The 17,963-nt window shown below is 41.5% G+C and overlaps 1 protein-coding gene across 5 annotated transcripts; it reads right to left on the bottom strand.

The window, feature by feature from the left end:
* Positions 1-396: 396 nt before the first annotated feature.
* ANKLE2 (ankyrin repeat and LEM domain containing 2) lies at positions 397-17,897 on the bottom strand. 5 transcript variants are annotated; one of them, XM_015643966.3, is made up of 13 exons: positions 16,909-17,200; positions 13,060-13,491; positions 11,975-12,115; positions 10,922-11,115; positions 9,900-10,088; positions 9,469-9,591; positions 9,053-9,119; positions 8,244-8,425; positions 6,730-6,836; positions 5,693-5,886; positions 4,395-5,073; positions 4,111-4,242; positions 397-3,364 (listed from the first exon to the last, which is right to left on the bottom strand). In XM_015643966.3, the coding sequence occupies exons 1-13, from the start codon at positions 17,171-17,173 to the stop codon at positions 3,145-3,147; spliced, it is 2,925 nt and encodes a 974-aa protein (XP_015499452.1). In that variant the 5' UTR covers positions 17,174-17,200; the 3' UTR covers positions 397-3,144. The 5 variants fall into 5 exon arrangements, with proteins under 5 accessions (XP_015499452.1, XP_015499451.1, XP_015499455.1 ...); XM_015643965.3 differs by having other exon boundaries at positions 11,924-12,115; positions 16,909-17,173; XM_015643969.1 differs by lacking the exon at positions 16,909-17,200 and adding an exon at positions 17,814-17,897 and having other exon boundaries at positions 3,145-3,364; positions 11,924-12,115.
* Positions 17,898-17,963: the final 66 nt, after the last annotated feature.

The raw sequence follows: 17,963 nt of genomic DNA, 5'->3' as shown, positions 1-17,963 counted from the left end.
TGTAAGATTAAAATTCTGTGCTTTTTTTGTGTGTTTGTGCCCATGTGCCCTCTCACACAACATCCCCTTCTTCAGTGAACAAGCTCTTGCTGGGCAGCCAGATAACACAACACCTTTTTGCATAGGTACAGAAATTAACAATAATTTTGGTGACACTTAAGGTGGGGGTGGAAAGTGTGAAATTTAAAATTATGTCTTTTTTACCATAGTCTGAGTTCCTGTCTCTTCAACACTCTAAGAGTCTTCTTTTAAGTCTTTGGTGGTGTAGTCCATTGTCACTGTGCATACACACAAAAGCTGTAGGTACTGTATGAGCGAGGCCTGGACAAACCAGTGAGTTGCCCTGCCATGCCCAGCTCCTTCTCCCCACATCCCATACTGAACACAGGGTGACACTTTTAGCTATTCATTTGATTTTAATAGAAAGTGGGATACTTCTGTATTTTTAACATGACACTTTGCTAATTAAAAAACAACCAGCAAAAACACAACTAATTTTTTCACCTTTAAAAGTGAACTTTTGGCCAAGAAAACACAATTCAAGCACTATCACTCTGATTTTAAGTGTCTCCACAGGCTCAATGTTGAAGGGCTTTCTCCACAAAATCACAAATGATCAAATTGCTACATAAATTGTTATTTTTGTCATAGCTGAAGTAACGCATTGTTAGAAAAATGACCTCTTAAGTGCAGTACAACTGGACTAATGCACATTATTTAACACAGATAAAAAAAATACTCTTCTGACTGAACCAAAACAACATTACAAAGTGAAAAGCAAGGGTGTGTTGGGTGGGTGGGTGGAGGGGTGGGTGTAGGGGGTGTCTGGCTACATGTACATACCAGTAACATACATTTAAATATTAAAAAAAATAAAGCAAAGCATAATAAAGGTAAAAAGGACAAAGAACTAGAGTGTTAGTATCAGTCTCCTGGCTCAGTAACAAACTCGTAGCAAAAGGCAATGCTGCTGCCAGTTTGTCTCTAGCATGGTATTAGGCAATTACCTCACCTGATCAATTTCTCAAGAAAGATAAAGATGTAATTTACATTAAATTATTTTTAAAACCCAGTGAACCAGAAAAAAAAAAAAAATCCAATCTCAAGCCTTTTGGAACAAAACTGGGTATGTGGGACCTTAAAATATTTTGAGACCATGAAGCCTGCTACATTAAAAAAAAAAAAAAGAAGCAACAAAAAACCCTTATGAAAAAAGTCAGTTAATATACTTGGTAACAGAAAGCTATGGTTTTAGTTCTGGGTTTTTTCTAATACGTGTTTCCTAAAGTATGACACCCCCCCAGGCCCCTGGTACTTGTCTGGAATATGACTGAATGAGAGGCATTTATCTGAAGTAACTTCCTAATGTCTAGTTCCATGGAACTAGGCATAATTTTAGCAAAAGCAAAAAATAAGTTTTTTTGTTTTTTTTTTAAACAAATAATTTCTAAAAGAGGAGTCTCTCCCCCCCTGGAGAGCTATCGCACCAAATAATTCAACTTAGAGACATTAAAAGACATCCTGTTCAGAGAGCCCAGAGAAAAACTGTATTTTATCTGCCCATAGTAAGTGGATGCCACTTTTTTTAAAAAACTTCTAAAAGAACAAAAACTTTAATTAAAAAAATATATTACAAAAGGCACTACTGAGCTTGCAAAAGCATTAAGTGCAGTGTTTAGGTTTGTACCAATCACGAACGTGTGAGGGTGCACAGTGTGTAGGACAGTCACTGCCGTGTGAGCAGCCCGGCCAGCCCCGGGCTCGGGAATGGCCCCGGTGGGGTGGGACCCCGGGGGAGGCTGTGCCAGCCCCTCCTGCCTCTCCCCTGTGTTTGCTGAACTTGGTGCCTTTCCCTCCCAGCCCTGCCAGGTGGCTCCGAGCTCACACTGACTGTGGCACCAGCCCATCCTAATCCATCCCTTCTCACCAGCACAGCCCTGCAGAGCTTCATTTTCTGATCACATTTATCTTTTAACAGTAGATAGGTCTTTTTTTTTTTTCTTTTTTTTTTTAACCTAGAGAGCTGTTTCTGGAAGCTTTTCATGCAACATTACAAGCACTAGGCTTGACATGGAAAATCTCTGGAGTTTTGAAAAGCTTTCTTATTCTCAGCATCACACTGTCAAAACAAGTCATTCTTACAGAAGGCTGCAGAATAAAATTATTGACTGCTGTAACAAAAACTCATTACTACATCAACACTAGAGATACAGTAAAAGCTCAGATTTCATAAAAATATTTTGTCCTTAGTCCTCTCTCTTTACAGCTGGGAAACAGCCACCTCCTGGGCCACTGGCTACCATGCTAATATATTACAAACTAGACTATTAAGGTAAGGTATCTTGCTGGTAAATTTGCTGAGATTATTGCTCATGTGCTTTTGTGTAACAACTATTCGAACAGGCTAGTGTTAACAGCTTCTCTGGGGAAAAAATAACCAGCTAAATTTTAAGTTTTCCTTAAATCTCCCCACTACCACTTAGAGGGATCCCAATAGTTTCTACAGTGCCCTGTTTCTAAAGCACTCAGTAGATGTGTGTCTGTAAATCTGTGCACACACACATGGACAGGTGAGGATGGGTGTGGGTACCAACTGCCCAGCCCAGCTTGCTGGAAACACCCTCTGCTTCTGCACAGGGTTTCACATCCCTACTCCACACTGCAAAGTTGTCCTTGCATTCCCAGGCATGTTTTAGGCTTTTCCCCCTGGCAAGCAGGAGAACGTTTCACTTCCTGCCATCAATCTCCTCTCCCGTGTTCTATTTGCTGATGATGCATGTCCTTGACTTTGCAAAGTCAAGAAAGGCAGTTGAGGGTTGTGTGTTCATTACAATGAGGATAAGCAGTGATAGCAAATACCACCACTGCTGAGGGACAGTTCAGCCCACTGTGGTACTGGCAACAAGGGTTAAATTCAGCTACTGGACAACTGCACTGTCACAAACTTCTTGCTTATCACCAGCAATAATCTACCTTGTATATGGCATTAAGACATATATTCCATTTTTTAAACATACAGTTGTCCTCAATTGAGGAAAAATAAATAGCCAAGTACAAACCTCATGTCACCTTAGTAACATTGTAGTTTTTCCTCCACTCTAACAATGATAACAGAACTGAAGTCCCAGGATGATGAGCTCTATTTTAGTGGGCAGGAGGCTCTGCAAAGTAGCGCAGGACAGAGGCAGGGCTGTAGCGCCCAGGGCTCCCAGGCTCCGGAGGGAAGGAGGCAGCGCTGCCGTGTTTGCCTGGACTTCCTGGTATGGGACTGTTCCTTCCTGAACCAGGACACACTGAAGCGTTTGGAAGGCCAGCAGCCATGGACTGGGAACGGAATCTTGCCTTCAGTGCTGGACTTGGCCAACTGAAAGAAACCAGAAGCCATTGCACACTTTTTAAAGGAAATTGCAATAATGGGAGCAGCACTTTAACTCAGGATCACTTTAGATCTCAGAACCAATGCACCAGCTGAGAAAAATCCTATCTGGTAAGAGATAGGTCTGGAAGAATAGAAGGAACAGGAAGAGCACAAAATATTCTATATAGATGTGTTGCCCCAGTCAGTAGGACATCATTTCTTTCAAAATGGCCGTGAATACACACACCATCTTTCAGATGAACAATTCCTTTGGACTGTGGTAATGAAGGGTAAAAATAAAAACACTAATAAAAAGATGCCTAAAGATACTAAATTCATCTTAATTTCCCTCGGCACAACCTAAGCACCACAAGGCAACAAACACAATATTCCTGCACTGCATCAACAATAGGGATGAATTACAAACCAACAGCACAACCGTCACTGAGTCCAGTGAAGGATCCAAGTACCAAAACAGCCAAGTGAGACACTGACCAAGTGGAAAACAGTCATGTCTGATTTGTCTGTGAAGACATGCTCAGGCTACTTGGAACAGCAGTGCAATGGAAAGAACATGACTGCAGCACCAGGAAACTCCTTATCAATAGACACCAGTCAAAAAGGCTTTGGTGATTAACTTTGGAAAATATTCAAAATATGGATTTGGGGGGCAACAAGGCCTGAAATTCTGCTATACAAGCTGACCTGATAAAAATGTATTTCAACTCTTATGACTGAGTTTGCAGCAATACCTTTGCCTGTCAGATAACGAGCAGGATTGCACTGCATGTTTCCATTTGTAAATCATTGGGAATTTCTGGGGATCAATCTCTGCTCCTTCTATAGCTGCTAAGACATCACCATCCAGCTTCGAGGGCTGCTCCCTAGAATGGAAAAGGTACTAGATGAAAAGAGAACCATGTATTTGTTCAGGCAATAAAACATCCCGATTCCAAAACACTTAATTTTATATAGAGATTTTATCAAGCAAAGAGATTACCAGTCCATGTAAAAGTTTAAAAAAGGCAATTCTTACCCAAGAAGGAATAACTTTAAATTGTCATTTGTGGGTGAAGTCTTCAAAATAAACTTCTGGGAAGAAAGTTCTTGACGGTGTTGTGCCTCATTAGTCTGAATTCCAGATTCTCTGGACACTCTCTCCTTTTCTAATAATATTCTGTGGTCTGTCCTTAACTTGGTCTCTCCATGTTTTCCTGTAACACTTGGCTCAGAAGAACTTGCCAGTGACACTGCAGAGCAGGTCTTGTCCAGAATTCCCTCATTCTCAGTTTTTTCAGTGATTTTATGAGATACTCCAGCAACCTCTTGTTCTCGGAATGACAGGCTTTCAAATTCTGACATCAAATTGGAAACGGGTGACATGAGGCATTCTGACCCATCATGCAGCTGCTTTCTCTCACCTGTCCTTTCACTGGACACAGGACTGCAAAAGCCATTTTTGCTGGCAGCAGCTCCCTTCTCATAGTGCCGAGGGTGAGCTGAGGTCTCTATGATGTTTCCTGCACACTCCATGGACAGGATATCACACTCAGCATCTCCAATGGCACCAATGCTGGGCTCCTTGGACACCAGAGAGGGGCTGATATTTCGTGCTGCATTTTGTCTGTTTTTAATTTCTTCTAAGCTCATGTCATCATCATCCTCATCCAAAAATGCTCCAACAGAAATGGAATTGCAGAACTTTTTACTTTTACCTGTAAACAATTTCAACAAGAGCAACACATAGGAAGACTTTAAACAGAATGTCAAGTACATAAGCTAGGAACAAATACACAACTTTTATTCCTTATTCTGTTTCCTGAAGACCTCTCTGCTTTTATTTAACAGCATGAACAAATCTGACTAAAGCTACAAATGCAATGTGTACATGGGGCAAGCAGTGGTCTAAGGTATATAAAAGCTTTCCTGGGTTTTGCTTCTTGTGTCTTTCCATGCTCACAGTCCTAAAAAACTATTCTTTTATTTTTAAGATGATATTTATTCCATATCTGTGGATTACAAAATTCCATACTTAAAGATGAATGCCCAAATGCTCTGAGTGAAAACATACAGAAGATAGAGGTTTTCTTACAGGGATTTCATTTGGGGGCTACACTCTATAAATGAAGTACTTCACATGAAAGATAAAGATTGTACTTCTACATTCACAGTGTTGTTGGATCCTTTTTTGATGCTGTAATCAGACTGTCTGGATAACAGATGAATAATAGCAGCGAGAACAGGTGAATGCTGCTTCACCTGGGCACCAAGCTTTTTCTGTCCCTCTTCTCCCCAGGTACAGCCAATTGTTTGCAGCACTTGCCCTTTTCTTACCAGAGGGATGTGGAGTTTTATATCGATTGCAGGTTTCATTTTCCCCTGTTTCTAGCTGAGCCTTTTCGCTCATTTCACGATGACTCAGGTACTCTTCTAATTTTCTCAGCCCCTCCTGGGAAGACAGATCAACAAAACAGCCCAGAAATTCCCAGTATTCAACCCACGGGAACCCCAGTTCATGAGCTAACTCCCTGCAATAAATAAAATAAAACGAATCATTTGTGAAGACATAAGTATTAGTTTGACAATAACTTTTCTGATCACATTTTAACATCTATGAACAGGAGCACAAACAGGCAACACAATCTCACAACAATCAACAGTCTGCAAAAGCACAGACACATCCTTAGCAATCAAAGTTATTACCTCATTTGTTCTAGAGCATTTTTCACATTTCATCTACTATTTTTACAGTTAGCAGCATATACATCGCTATTTTTAAGCTGACTGTATCTAGACATCAGATAGAGAAGAATCCCACTGATACTGCATTCACCAGCTTTTTCTATTTGGGAATGGGAGAGGGAGGAGGAAGTGAGGGATTATTTTAAAGAATGAAATGCAGTCAGCTTTTAACCAAGTATTGTTTTCCATATGTTGCTGATAGAAGGTATTTTAACTGCAAGGACACACCACAAACACACAGCTTTTATAAAGCAGCACATTTGTATTAGGATCTGTTAATTCTGTTCCCTTTAACAATCCCTCACTTTCAGAGAACAAACAGGCTATGCATAATTTTGGATCTGACAAATGAGGCAAGTACATGTCTGTGAAAAGCATTCCATATATACCATCAACAGTAGCTAAAATATCTTTATTGCCAAAGCTAAGAAAGCCAGGTCTCACATTTTAACTATCTTCTTTACACAAAAATACAGTAGAAATCCAACTGCAAGATACTTCATTAAACATTTCTGCAGTAGCTTTTGCCCCAAGATATTGTGCAGTAAGTAATAACTGTACTCTCAGCAGAGTCGTTTGCTTTTACATGCTCTATTATTAATTTTTTATATTGACAGTCTTTTAGATACCTTCCAACTCTTTCAACACCTCTCTCCAGATCAGATTTCCTGACATTGTGAAAGAAGCCAGCTCTCTCTCGAGGTGGAGTCTTCCACAGCCTGCGAAATTCTTCAGCCTTTAAAAAACAGAAAGAAATTCAAAAACTACCCACCCCACAGAATAAACTGGCTGTGCAGTGCTGGCTACACGTCTACCTACAGGTCTAGAAGATGTTCAGCTGTTTGTTGTCCACAAGTGCTGCTCAACTCCAGCTATGAAAGATCTCACACTGGATCTAAAGTTACTTCTTTCAGTACTGGTGGTTATTTTGATCTCTTAACTGCTCATGAAAGAGAAAGACCATAATGTACAACCATCTGAAAATCGACTGCACAGACACCACATCTGCCTGGTTTTAATATGTGTGCAGCAGGAAACAGAAGTATCTTGGGATTTTGCCATATCACTCTATTTAATTACAAATGCTACCTGGTCATTGTTTTCTAGGACACAGAGAGGATATTTTTATATGCACAGATTTGCTACAATTATTAGAATAAATTCTTGCTGTCTATTTTGACGTTGGAATGCCTCAAGGAAAATTTTTTGCAAAATCCTGCACTTCTTGACTTCATATGACAAAGATCACAAAGATGACTAAGAATTACATTCAGATATTAAAAATACTTGTCAGCAATCAAAACTATGAACTATTTACACCCTAGAAAATATTTTTCAGAGTATAAATGATATTTAAATTTCTGTCAGCTGAACAGAAAATCAATCAAGAACATTTAGGAGAAAATGCATTAAGCATTTTGGTAGAACTCAGTCTTAAAGAATGCAACCAACAGATGACACCAAGTCCTTCACTCTATTTATTCACTGCTTCTAAAGCTGTCGTACTTACAGCATGTTCACATTAAATATATGAGTCAAATAAACACCTCTGAGTTTGGAATACATTTAACAGGTATCTAAGTATTCCTTCTGAAAACTAAAGATTTTGCTTTTCCACTATACAGTCAATACATTTCCCAAAGCATCCCAACACCTACTACTTGGTTGTCAGTTTTTCCATTTGGAAAAATATATTAATGTTAATTCAAGCAGAGGTTAAACTGCTTCTAAAATCCATTGGCAGCTTCTAGAAATGACATAAAGATACAGTTAAGGTTTTTAAAACTTATTCATAGCTGCCTTGAAAGGCTTTGCTTCAGGTTAGAAAGGTACAGCAATTATCTGTAAGAAATGAAAGGTTTGCCAAAGGTGCTCTTTGAATAGATTCCAAGAGGAAAATGGAAACAATTTTTGACTAAACTTCCACTCCTCTTATTTATACTACGTTCCTGTTTCCAGAAATAAAAAAAATATTCACAAGTTTCTGTGCTTCTCCATGGAGGAAGGTTGCTCTCCTCACCAAAGAAAGAGCCACAATCTGTACCAGGAGCCAGCTACACCACACAAGGAACCCTGTGGGGATCCTCTTTATTCATAAGAAGGAGAAGCACGGGCATGGAGTCACAGGAAGTTCTCTCCTTACCTTTGAGGGGCTCATGGGGCCTGCAAAAGCTCTGATGGACAGCACAGGGTCCTTGGGGCTGCCAGGGTACTTAGGCCAAGTTCTCTGGGGGCCATCGTCTGTCTGGTCGGGCGACCACGGCGCCCCAATGACCGGAGCTGAGGAATTGTCCTCTGCCCTCAGGAGTGGGACATAATAGCGACCTAAAATAAATCACACAAAGCTTTCTCACTCAGTTTATGTTGCATCAGCCTGCTGCTTTTCCTGGACACCTGTACACTGAACCATGTGACTTTACTTCCTTAGTATAACTATTTGTAATTCAAACTCACTGCTTCAGTGGTTACAAATCACATTTTAGTGCAGGTTCCCTCCTCTTTCATACACAAGAACACCTCCAATGAACCACAGAGCCCTTCCCTCAGGCTCTTTAACAAATTTCACAAACTCCTTTCGCAAATTCCTAAACATATACATGTCAAAACAGAGAAAGTTTTGTGTCAAAGAAATTACAAAATTGCAGGACTCCCCAGCATGAGAGATACACTTCTTGCCCTGTAAAGGGGTTTTGTTTCTTTTAGACTGAACACTCTGCTTACATTCTTTACTACATTGCAGAGTCATGAGGGCAACCTTGTGATCCATACATTAAGAGTTCTGACTGTCACTTAAAAGACAAAAAGTTTTCTGTCCCTGCTCAGTTTTACAGTTTACCTCAGTTCATCAGAGCACTGCACAGCAACATCATTTATGAACTGAAATGCTACAGAAGACAGCAAAGAGCCAAAATACCAAAATGCCTGATATAATACAACACTCTGCATACAGACCTTTCAAGTACTCTCTTATCTTTTCTTTCAGTTCTGCAGATTTATTCTTGCTTCTTTCACACACTACCTGTTAATATAATTTTGGTTGTTAGTGCAGCACAAGAACCTCACTTTCAAATCAACTGCAATGTGTTTTCTTCCTGAGAAATCACATTATTGGCCCCTACCCATCTCACCCAGTACTTTTAAATTCATAGTAGACCAACTAAAATACATGCAACTCCATAAATTCTAAAACCTTTCCACAGACACAATCAGCATAAAGTATTTTTAATGTTATACAGAATTTATTCTTTAATTATGACACTAGCACCTTACTACAAGCCTTCTATCTATGGTAGTCAGTAATGTCTGAGTATGAAAAATGCAGATTTGGATAACATTTCTGGGTTTGCTGTGGACATGGAGAGACTTACTTCTGCTGGAGTTTGATCATATTTGTTTCTTGGATTTTTTACTATGGCTGGGTGTGAGGTAAGCACGTTAACCACATCCAAATTCCCAAACTTGCAGGCAAAATGCAATGGAGTATCAAACCACTGCAGTGGGAAAAAAGGAAAAATTCACATGCACTTAGAATGATGATAGTCAATACCACACATTTCATTTTGAGACTGAGGAAAGTAAATACAGGTCATGACTAATTATCTGGGCTCTTAACAAATCTTTTCCCACAACAGTGCAGAATAATGACTACCAAAACCCACAGAACTCATGGAGAGCTCCCCTTCTGTTCTCTTTCAGTGTCCCTTGCACATCCTTATCCCCTTCCAGATAATAATAATAATAATAATAATAATAATAATAATAATAATAATAATAATGAGGTAACACCCCCAAATCTTACCATTTTATCTGGAGTGTTCAAGTAAAGATCAACAATATATTGGATGCGTTTCTTCAACATGACATCGTTATCGTCCGGGTACATCAACCGCATAAATTCTGGATTTTCCAGAGTGTCCAGCAATAACTGGCAGATAGCAGGCTGATTCTCCTTGGCAGCAACATGCATGACATTGTACCTACACCCTTCCTGGAAAAACAGACCAATATTAGAATGAACCTCAATCTAAACAGCTTTCTTACACCCAGAGATGTAACTGATTTAACTAGGAAAATACATGGGTTCCTACACTGAGTCTCACGTGGATATTTTTGTAAAGACTTATCTTTGCACCCATATTATTCTTATAATTAATTAAATTATTCTTACACTCAGCTAGTACCCTTATTTAAGGAAAGAATGTGGCAAAAAAGGTAATTAAGATATTACACAACAAATGAAGGTAGGAAGTTCAGTTTAGAAAAGAGCAGGAAAATGGGTATAGATATAAAAAATTCAGCTGCTTTGCTCTATTATGTAAGAAATGTCAGCAACTTCACAAAGCTGGTCTGATACAAGTTGAAATAAGATTGTCGGTGTTTGCTAACTGACACCTTATACACTGTTTTGGAATTTAATAGGGGTGCTTAGGTAAGCAATGCTGTAGGAACACATAATTACAGCCTAGGCCCTGCCCTGGTCCTTAAATTTAGTCTGCTTTAAAAAAGATTGCAATTACTTGGAGGAGACCAAAGAATAAGAAGACAAGACTATTCTTGCACTACTGAATACAACTACTCCTCCCCTGAAGAACTGCACACTCAGTTCCTTAAGCTCTGCAGGAGCACAGGGGGCTCTCAGGGTGACTTCCAGAGAAGTGTCCCAGCTGCTGTCAATGAACAGAGAAACCCTGCACTGGGTGGGACAAGGTGTCTTGAAGGAGGAGCAGGAAACATCATTCCTTCCACTTCTGCTTTCAGGCCCCAAAAGCTACATCACTAACCCAGAACCTGGATTTTCCTGTTTTGTTGCCAGTTTTTTACCTGTACGATCGTTGGGTTGTCTCCTGACCCAATCAGGTAACGAGGGTTACTCCAAATTAGGTCAGAAAACGTTGCTGTGTCTCCTTTCTCAACAGCTTTCCGAAGCTTAGCTGTGAGATCTTGAGTCCGTGGGCTTTTGTAGCTGTTGGCTCTCTCCTTATTCACAGTGTCGCTCTCAGGGGAGCACAAGCCATCTATCAAAACACAAATCACTCCTTTCTAGATGCATTCTTTCCAGTAACAACATTTGCACCCAGGCCATGAAAATTATGCTTTTAATGTAAACCATGTATTAATTTGGCATCTTTAATATACAGGAGTAAGGAAACTGAACTCAGTAACAAGATATTTAAATACAGTAAAAATTAGTAATAGGGAGGGAGAGGAAAATGATTAATCATCTTGTAAAACTGCTTTGGACTTTAACAGGGACTGGTAATTACCAGGCTGCTCCCATCTGAACTTAAAAGCAAAATTCAGCAAAAAACAACAATTTTCTGGTATTAAAATTGCTTTTGCAGTTCTGTGACTCATAAATCACTTTAATCCAGCAACTGGGAACACTGTGAAATATGATCAGTGCTTAGTATTTTATTTATGAACTTACAAATTTACTGAAGAATTGAGTACAGTTTTAATATACTGTGCAATTTTATCAGCGTCTTACTAAACCTGAAAATCCTGAAGTCCACGAGTAAAATCGAATTCTAACAAATATGACCATGGAATACTAAGCAAGGTATCCATGCAGACCATTACCTACATTTCATATTTACAAGAGCAGCAATGGTAATTTACATTTAAAACTTTTTCCACATTTTAGACATTTCTACACTTAAAATTAAAGTTTTTTTAAACTTCAATTTATTCAGTCCTTCACCCTTTCAATTTTTTCTGTTATTAGTATTTGGTAAGGCAGCTGTTGCTTTTTCTCTCACAAAAAAAAAAACAAACAACACTGTCTATTGCATTTACTGTACAGAAATTAAGTTCCCCACTTACCTCTATTAAATGATCCCATTTTCACTGGAGACAAACATAAAGAGGACTTGCCTGGAGATGGGAAATAATCACAGATTCCTTTAGCAAATTTCTCAGCATCCTCTCTGTTTGTAAAAGCTTTAAAACGGGAGCCCTTAATCATCTTAACAGCCTGGAGAGCTTCCTTCCTATCTTCATATACATGTATTCTCTCTGCAACAAAGAACCACCAAAGTTACATTGTTTCCATAATCTCCAATTTCAATTCCTAGACACAGATTACAGCATTCTTAGACTGTCATTGCAGCTTTGGTCTCAGATTGTTTCTCTTCCAAACATGGCATAAAGCTAAAAAGTCCTTTTAAATCTTGTCTCTTGGAAACTGAGTAGGAGCGTCCCACACACTCCAGGTCATGTCAGGTGATCCCTGTACAGGGCTCTGCCATTCCCATCAATCATTAAAATGGATGGACCACTTCAACAAAGCATTTCACTTCCAGATGGAACAGCAAGCTCAGAGCTCATTCACCCTGCATTACTTTTGATGCTGTCTTGTTCAGAAAGACCAACTTTCTAATTGATCCACAACTTTTAAGGTCTCTACAGAGAATCTTAGATAATGAACAAATCCTTCTTCTTATCCTTTGAATGATATTGTTCAAATAAGGATATCTTAATGTACTTTTTCTTTGTAAGAATTTTTACTTCTGTCTCAGTGGAAATGATCCTGTGCTCCACTCTACTGCCAGGAACAGAAAGGAAGATATGAAAACTTTTAGAAGAGATCATTTAAGCTTCAACTGATGACAGTAAAAACAGTTTTTTGATTGCTTATTTACAGGATTACTTTTTATTCTTGAGAGAGATCAGAGGCACAGGATGGGTCCAAGAGTAGCAATAAGCAATAATTTTCTTCATCTGAGTTACACAGGGTAGGGGACCCTCATGTGTTGAAATGTAATGGCAAACACCTGGGATGTCTTACGTTTCTTTGCCTTAGAAGATCAAATAAATACTATTTACAGGAACAAATAAGTACTTCAAGCAATGCTTACAATACTAATGCAGTGGTGTTCAGAACACCTGCTAAATAAAAGAATTCTACTCAGACATGACTAAAACGCCTATCACTAGAAATAAGAGAATTGAGTATTTACCATTCCTTGCCAATATGTCATCATAAACTGGGCAAACACCATAGAATATCGGAGGATCTCTGGATGATGTCTGAGCAGTGATTTGTGAATTAGCACCACAGGCTGGAGCTGAACAGTTTGTGAGTGTCACAGCATCTTCTTCTGGAGGGTTCAGACCCACACAGTACCCAAAGTCTACCTCCTCAGAAGCGCCTCCATGGCCGTTGTGATTCACGGGGACATTTCCAGCAGCCTCCTCTGACAGAGCAGACCCTTCCTCCTCCAATGCTCCTTGCTGCTCCAGCAGGGCCTGAGCCAATTTTTTTTCAAAAATAAACCTTGTAGTTGCAGTAATGGGCCCACATTTCAGTCCTGCTCTCACAACCTCTTCTCTAAGCTCATCATGGCTGAGCTTCTTTAATCGGGATAATATAGTATCCATTGTTATTTCACCTACAGGAAAGGCAGAAAAGAAAATAAAACCACAACTTTTCTTTTGCTACTTAAATGGTGTATTAAAGCCAAGGAAAAAAGTGCCTCTTAGCAATTTCTTGGGATTCTGAAGAGATCCTTGCAGTGCAGAGAAGACAAAATGTTTTTCAATTCAATGTTTTTAAGTAACCAGACCTACACCAAGTTTATTTCCCCCTCTCTCAACTACTTAAAAGAATATTTACAGCTTACATTTTATTCTTGGTAGTCCTTTTTTCAATTTCTTCTAGAGTGAAAATTCAATCTAGAGCATTTAATCCTTAAAATTTATGACAGGCTGAGAAATTATTTGATTCCAGACAAGAAAGGGACAATCTATTTGTGCAATGCAATACAAGGACACGAGCACCAGTCAGCCCCAAGAAAAGGGGCTGCACCTCCAGCTAAAGGCACAGAACTATTTCTAGTATTTCCTTAGGACTTTCTGGCTGACAGAAGTCTAAGGGCAGGCTTTCTCTGGCTGTGATGCAAGGCTGGAAATATGTACACAACGTGTTGTTTCCCAGGCCTGTTTTGAGAGCAAACAGCCAGAAGGCACAAACAACTGATCTTTTCAGATCTCCCTCTTCAACAAAAAACAGAAGCTGGGAGAATTTCTCCGTTTCCAAAGGAACATCCTTCTCTCTGCTATGACACAATTCCCCCAGCTCACATCCCTCCATGCAATCCACACTGACAGCTTCCACACTGGTCAGCGAGAAGATACTAAAACCAAGCTGATGCCAACACACATGCCTTGCTCTGAACAACTGAAAAATACAAGATTTGGGCAGCTCAAGAATGTAAGAAGCTTTCAGATTATTTCATCAGGTACAGTAACCATGTACCTGTACACAGGCTGTGCCTCTCCTGACACACACTGCTCTGGAAGGCAAGCTCCAGACAGAAATGATTCAGCTGTGCTATTCCCTCAGCTTGCCTTCACTCCCACCTTACCCTGCCCCTTCCTGCACTGCTGAGCCATTTCATGAGGCTTGTACTGCTATGGACAGGGGGGTATGGCCATTCTAGTACTTTATTTTCAATTTTAGGTTTCATCCTCACTTAATGAAACTTGAGACTACTTTTCATATATTAAAAAACCCAAATGCACACAGTTTTTGTAGTTTTCAGGAGCAATCAATACAGCACCACGTTATGTTTCACTGCAATCTTGGTCAGAACAAACACATTCCTAAAATTAGGAAATGCTACAAAAATGTACTCAATGCCAAACTTGAATAGTCCTTCAAATATTAAAAGTCAACAGTCATGTGAGTTTGAGGGTTGTTTCCTTAGAGGGACATTTCCTTTGAGAGCTGTCTCTTTTTTTATGAATATCGTATTTTGAACATCTGTGGTTAGAGAACAACATAACCTCAGTCCCTGAACATTACACAAGTATTAACTGGAACCTCGCTGAAACAATGGGAAATGAGAGTATTTCCAAGTGAAAAAACCCACCAAACAGCAGCAGAGCCACAGCTGATGCTGCTGAGCCACTTCCCCAAAGTATTGTAGCTCCCTTGTGATTCCTGAGCCTCCAAGCAACCTCACTGTTTCTATTATCCGACTTGCCCACAAGAGTACAATAACAGATGTGAAAGATCCTCACTTGTTTTCAATTCTTAATACTTTTTTTTTTTTTTTAATAAAACTTGATACCAGTGTGTTTTAATCAAGGGATGTGCTCTTAAGGTCAATTAAAATATCCAACCTTGCTATTCTAAGGATTTTCCTTTTGAGACTGCATAACTATAAAATCACAAGAAAGATGAAAACTCAGGGGTGAAAAAAGTTCATTGCAAAAACAGCTCAATGGAAACACTTTAAGCAGTCAACATAATGCCTTTAAAGAATTTACTGAGAAATGCTCCTATTTTTAGGGTTCAGAACTAGCACAATCATTCTGCAGAAGAGCAGACCTGTACATATGTATAATTCATGTATAGAGAGTAGACAGGAACATGCAAAAATCCTTCCTGCCTTGTGGATAAGCAAAAAAATGCTGTGAGGGAGTGATTTCTCTGCTCTCTTATGTTTTGACAGAACCTGGTACCTAAAACCTAGTGCTCAAAATTTTGTCTGTTTAAAAAAATAATTATTTTTTTTAAAAGAAATTTACTTAGTTTGTGGGTCTATTACAACTCTGGCACAACTAAACCAAAAGGAGATGGCAAAGCAGACCAGCAGTGAAGAATCAGGTTTAAGATCTGCTGTTAGTATGAAGAACTTTCTACAGTGTGTTTGGTGTGGAAATAGGAAATATTGTTGGAATGACAACACAGAACTCTCACAAATTCCGTTTATGTTCTTACAATAAGATTTCAGCTAACTTAGATAAAGCATTATTAGTTTTTAATTTCTTTACTTATTTTAATCTGTCCAAAACAAAATGTATGACTTGCAAACCTGAGAAACAGCAACTGCTTGTTTTGAGACAATCCTTCAACCATTTGTTATGTGCAGGTGCAAAATGAGATTATTTGAACCATAAAATGTATTATATAACTACAAACGATCCAGAGCACAGCCAACACTGAGGTTACCTCCTCTAGTTCAGCACATAAGACCTTACAAGTTACCTTTGTAAATATGAATAACTGCTCTCACAAGAACCACATGTTCAAGGGTTCTTCCAAATCAATCAAAACCTGGAAGAACAGACAATAATTGTATTTTCCCTTGTTTCATTGGATCAGTATGAAACAGCAGAACCTGTTTCCAATAAAAAAATTAGACTAAACCCATGACAGAAAGAACGACTGACTTCTAAGGATGGCAGTATTATTCTACTCTACTACTCTCATTATATTCAATAAATGAGTAATTTAAGAAAACTGCTCTTTTTGGATGGATTGTATTTTTTAGTTTTGTTTTTTGTTTTTTTCCCGAGGCAGGAATGGAGAGCCACATCCTGTCTTTGGCTGTATTCGACTGACAGGATTTGCATATATTAGAGCAACCGTGGCTTCGCGATGGGGTGATTTGTCTGTACTGCCTGTGGGCAAATGAGCCACCAGTTATGAGCTACGTGGCTGAAAGGGAACTGCTAAACAAACTTGAAATAAGCCACGGGAAAGGAAGAAAGGGAAAGAAAAAGGGGCACTTTCTCAGGGAGGAGAAACGTACACCTATGTCTAGCCCCAGACCGGGCAGGCAGGGCGCGGGAGGGGCCGCGGGAGCAGGGCCGGGGCGGGGCGGGCGGAACCCGGAGACGGCGGGGCCCGGCCGTGACAAAGCGGGACGGGAACGGGGCGCGGGGCCGGGCCCGGCGGGGCCCGCGCAGGAGGCGGGAAGGGCCGCGCGGCCTCCTCAGGAGGGGCCCGGTGCCCGCTCCCGGCCCTCCCGCGGGGAGAGGGGCAGCGCCACCCCCCGGGCCTCCCCCGAGTCTCTCACCTGGGCGGCTCCCGCCGCAGCGCTGGCTCCCCGCGGCGAGCGGCGCCGGGGCGGAGCGGGAAGCCGGGGACGCGATGGGGGTCGGGGAGGAGATGGCGGCCGCCGCCGCTCGGCGGCCGCCCGGCCTCCTGTCCCGCAGCCTCAGCAGCCAGCCCACGGCGCCGATGACGGCGCAGGCGGCCAGGAGCTCCCAGCACGGCCATCGGCCCCAGCCGGCTCCCCACAGCGAATCCCAGCCCGCGGCGGCCCCGACCCACCGCTCCATGCCCGGCCCGCGGCCCGCCCGCCGCACGCCGGCTGTGCCCACACGCCCTCAGGGACGGTACCTCCGCGGCCTCGCGGCTTCCACCTCCTCCGCCCCGCGCCCGCCCCGTGCCCGCCCCCCGACAGGCGCGGCGGCGGCTCCGCCCGGCGCTGACGGAGCTCCGCTGCCGCCCTGGGCCTCGCCGTGAGCGCGGCTCCGCTCGGCCGCCGCTCCCGGGCAGCGGGGAAGGGCCGGGGCGGGCCGAGGGGAGCGCGGCGGAGCCGCGGCCGCGCTGCCCAAGGCCGGGACAGGCGGGCAGGGTTTGAACCGTGGCCGCCCGTCCTCCCGCGGCCAGAACGCGGTTTGCTGCCAGCCCTGGGGACCGGGAACACGCAGGCACTTCCAGAGGCCTCTTTAGAAAGATTCCGTCCGGGTATTAACCTCAAAATGCTGCAGCCGTCTCGGTTAAGCCATGAAAGATGGAAAACCGCGGAGAAGGAGGAGGTCTTTAGTCCATAAGGAAACAATTCCCTGGACAAACCTGAACCAGCCTTCCCAGAAAGTGCAACATTCCTGCCTTAGCTGTACAGGCACCTGTAGTCGGTGCAGTGCAGGCACTGGCTGGTTTAAGTTGCTGTCCTTAAAGAAGAAAATAACTCACATTTGCAAGCAAGGTACAGGAATTTGTCTTCTCGTCACTGCAACTGGCTTAATTAGAATGAAGACATTTCTGCACTGTTCCATTTTGTACACTCAAGACTCTGCAGGCTGACAAATTCAGGCCAAGGAATTGTGTTTCTTCTCTGATGAA

This window comes from Parus major, chromosome 15 (assembly GCF_001522545.3).
Source record: "Parus major isolate Abel chromosome 15, Parus_major1.1, whole genome shotgun sequence".
Classification (NCBI taxonomy): Eukaryota; Metazoa; Chordata; class Aves; order Passeriformes; family Paridae; genus Parus; species Parus major.
The sequence above is the reverse complement of the archived record's forward strand: the minus strand, read 5'-3'. Positions and strand labels throughout refer to the sequence as shown.

Bases quoted from the DNA above. Each gene is read 5' to 3' on its own strand.
- ANKLE2 (XM_015643965.3), bottom strand. From the start codon at position 17,173: ATGGAGCGGTGGGTCGGGGCCGCCGCGGGCTGGGATTCGCTGTGGGGA. The intron at 9,592-9,899 runs GTAAGATTTGGG...TTCCCACTGCAG, and splicing joins TGAACACTCCAGATAAAATG to TGGTTTGATACTCCATTGCA. The intron at 4,243-4,394 runs GTAAGAATTGCC...TTTCCATTCTAG, and splicing joins TTAAAGTTATTCCTTCTTGG to GGAGCAGCCCTCGAAGCTGG.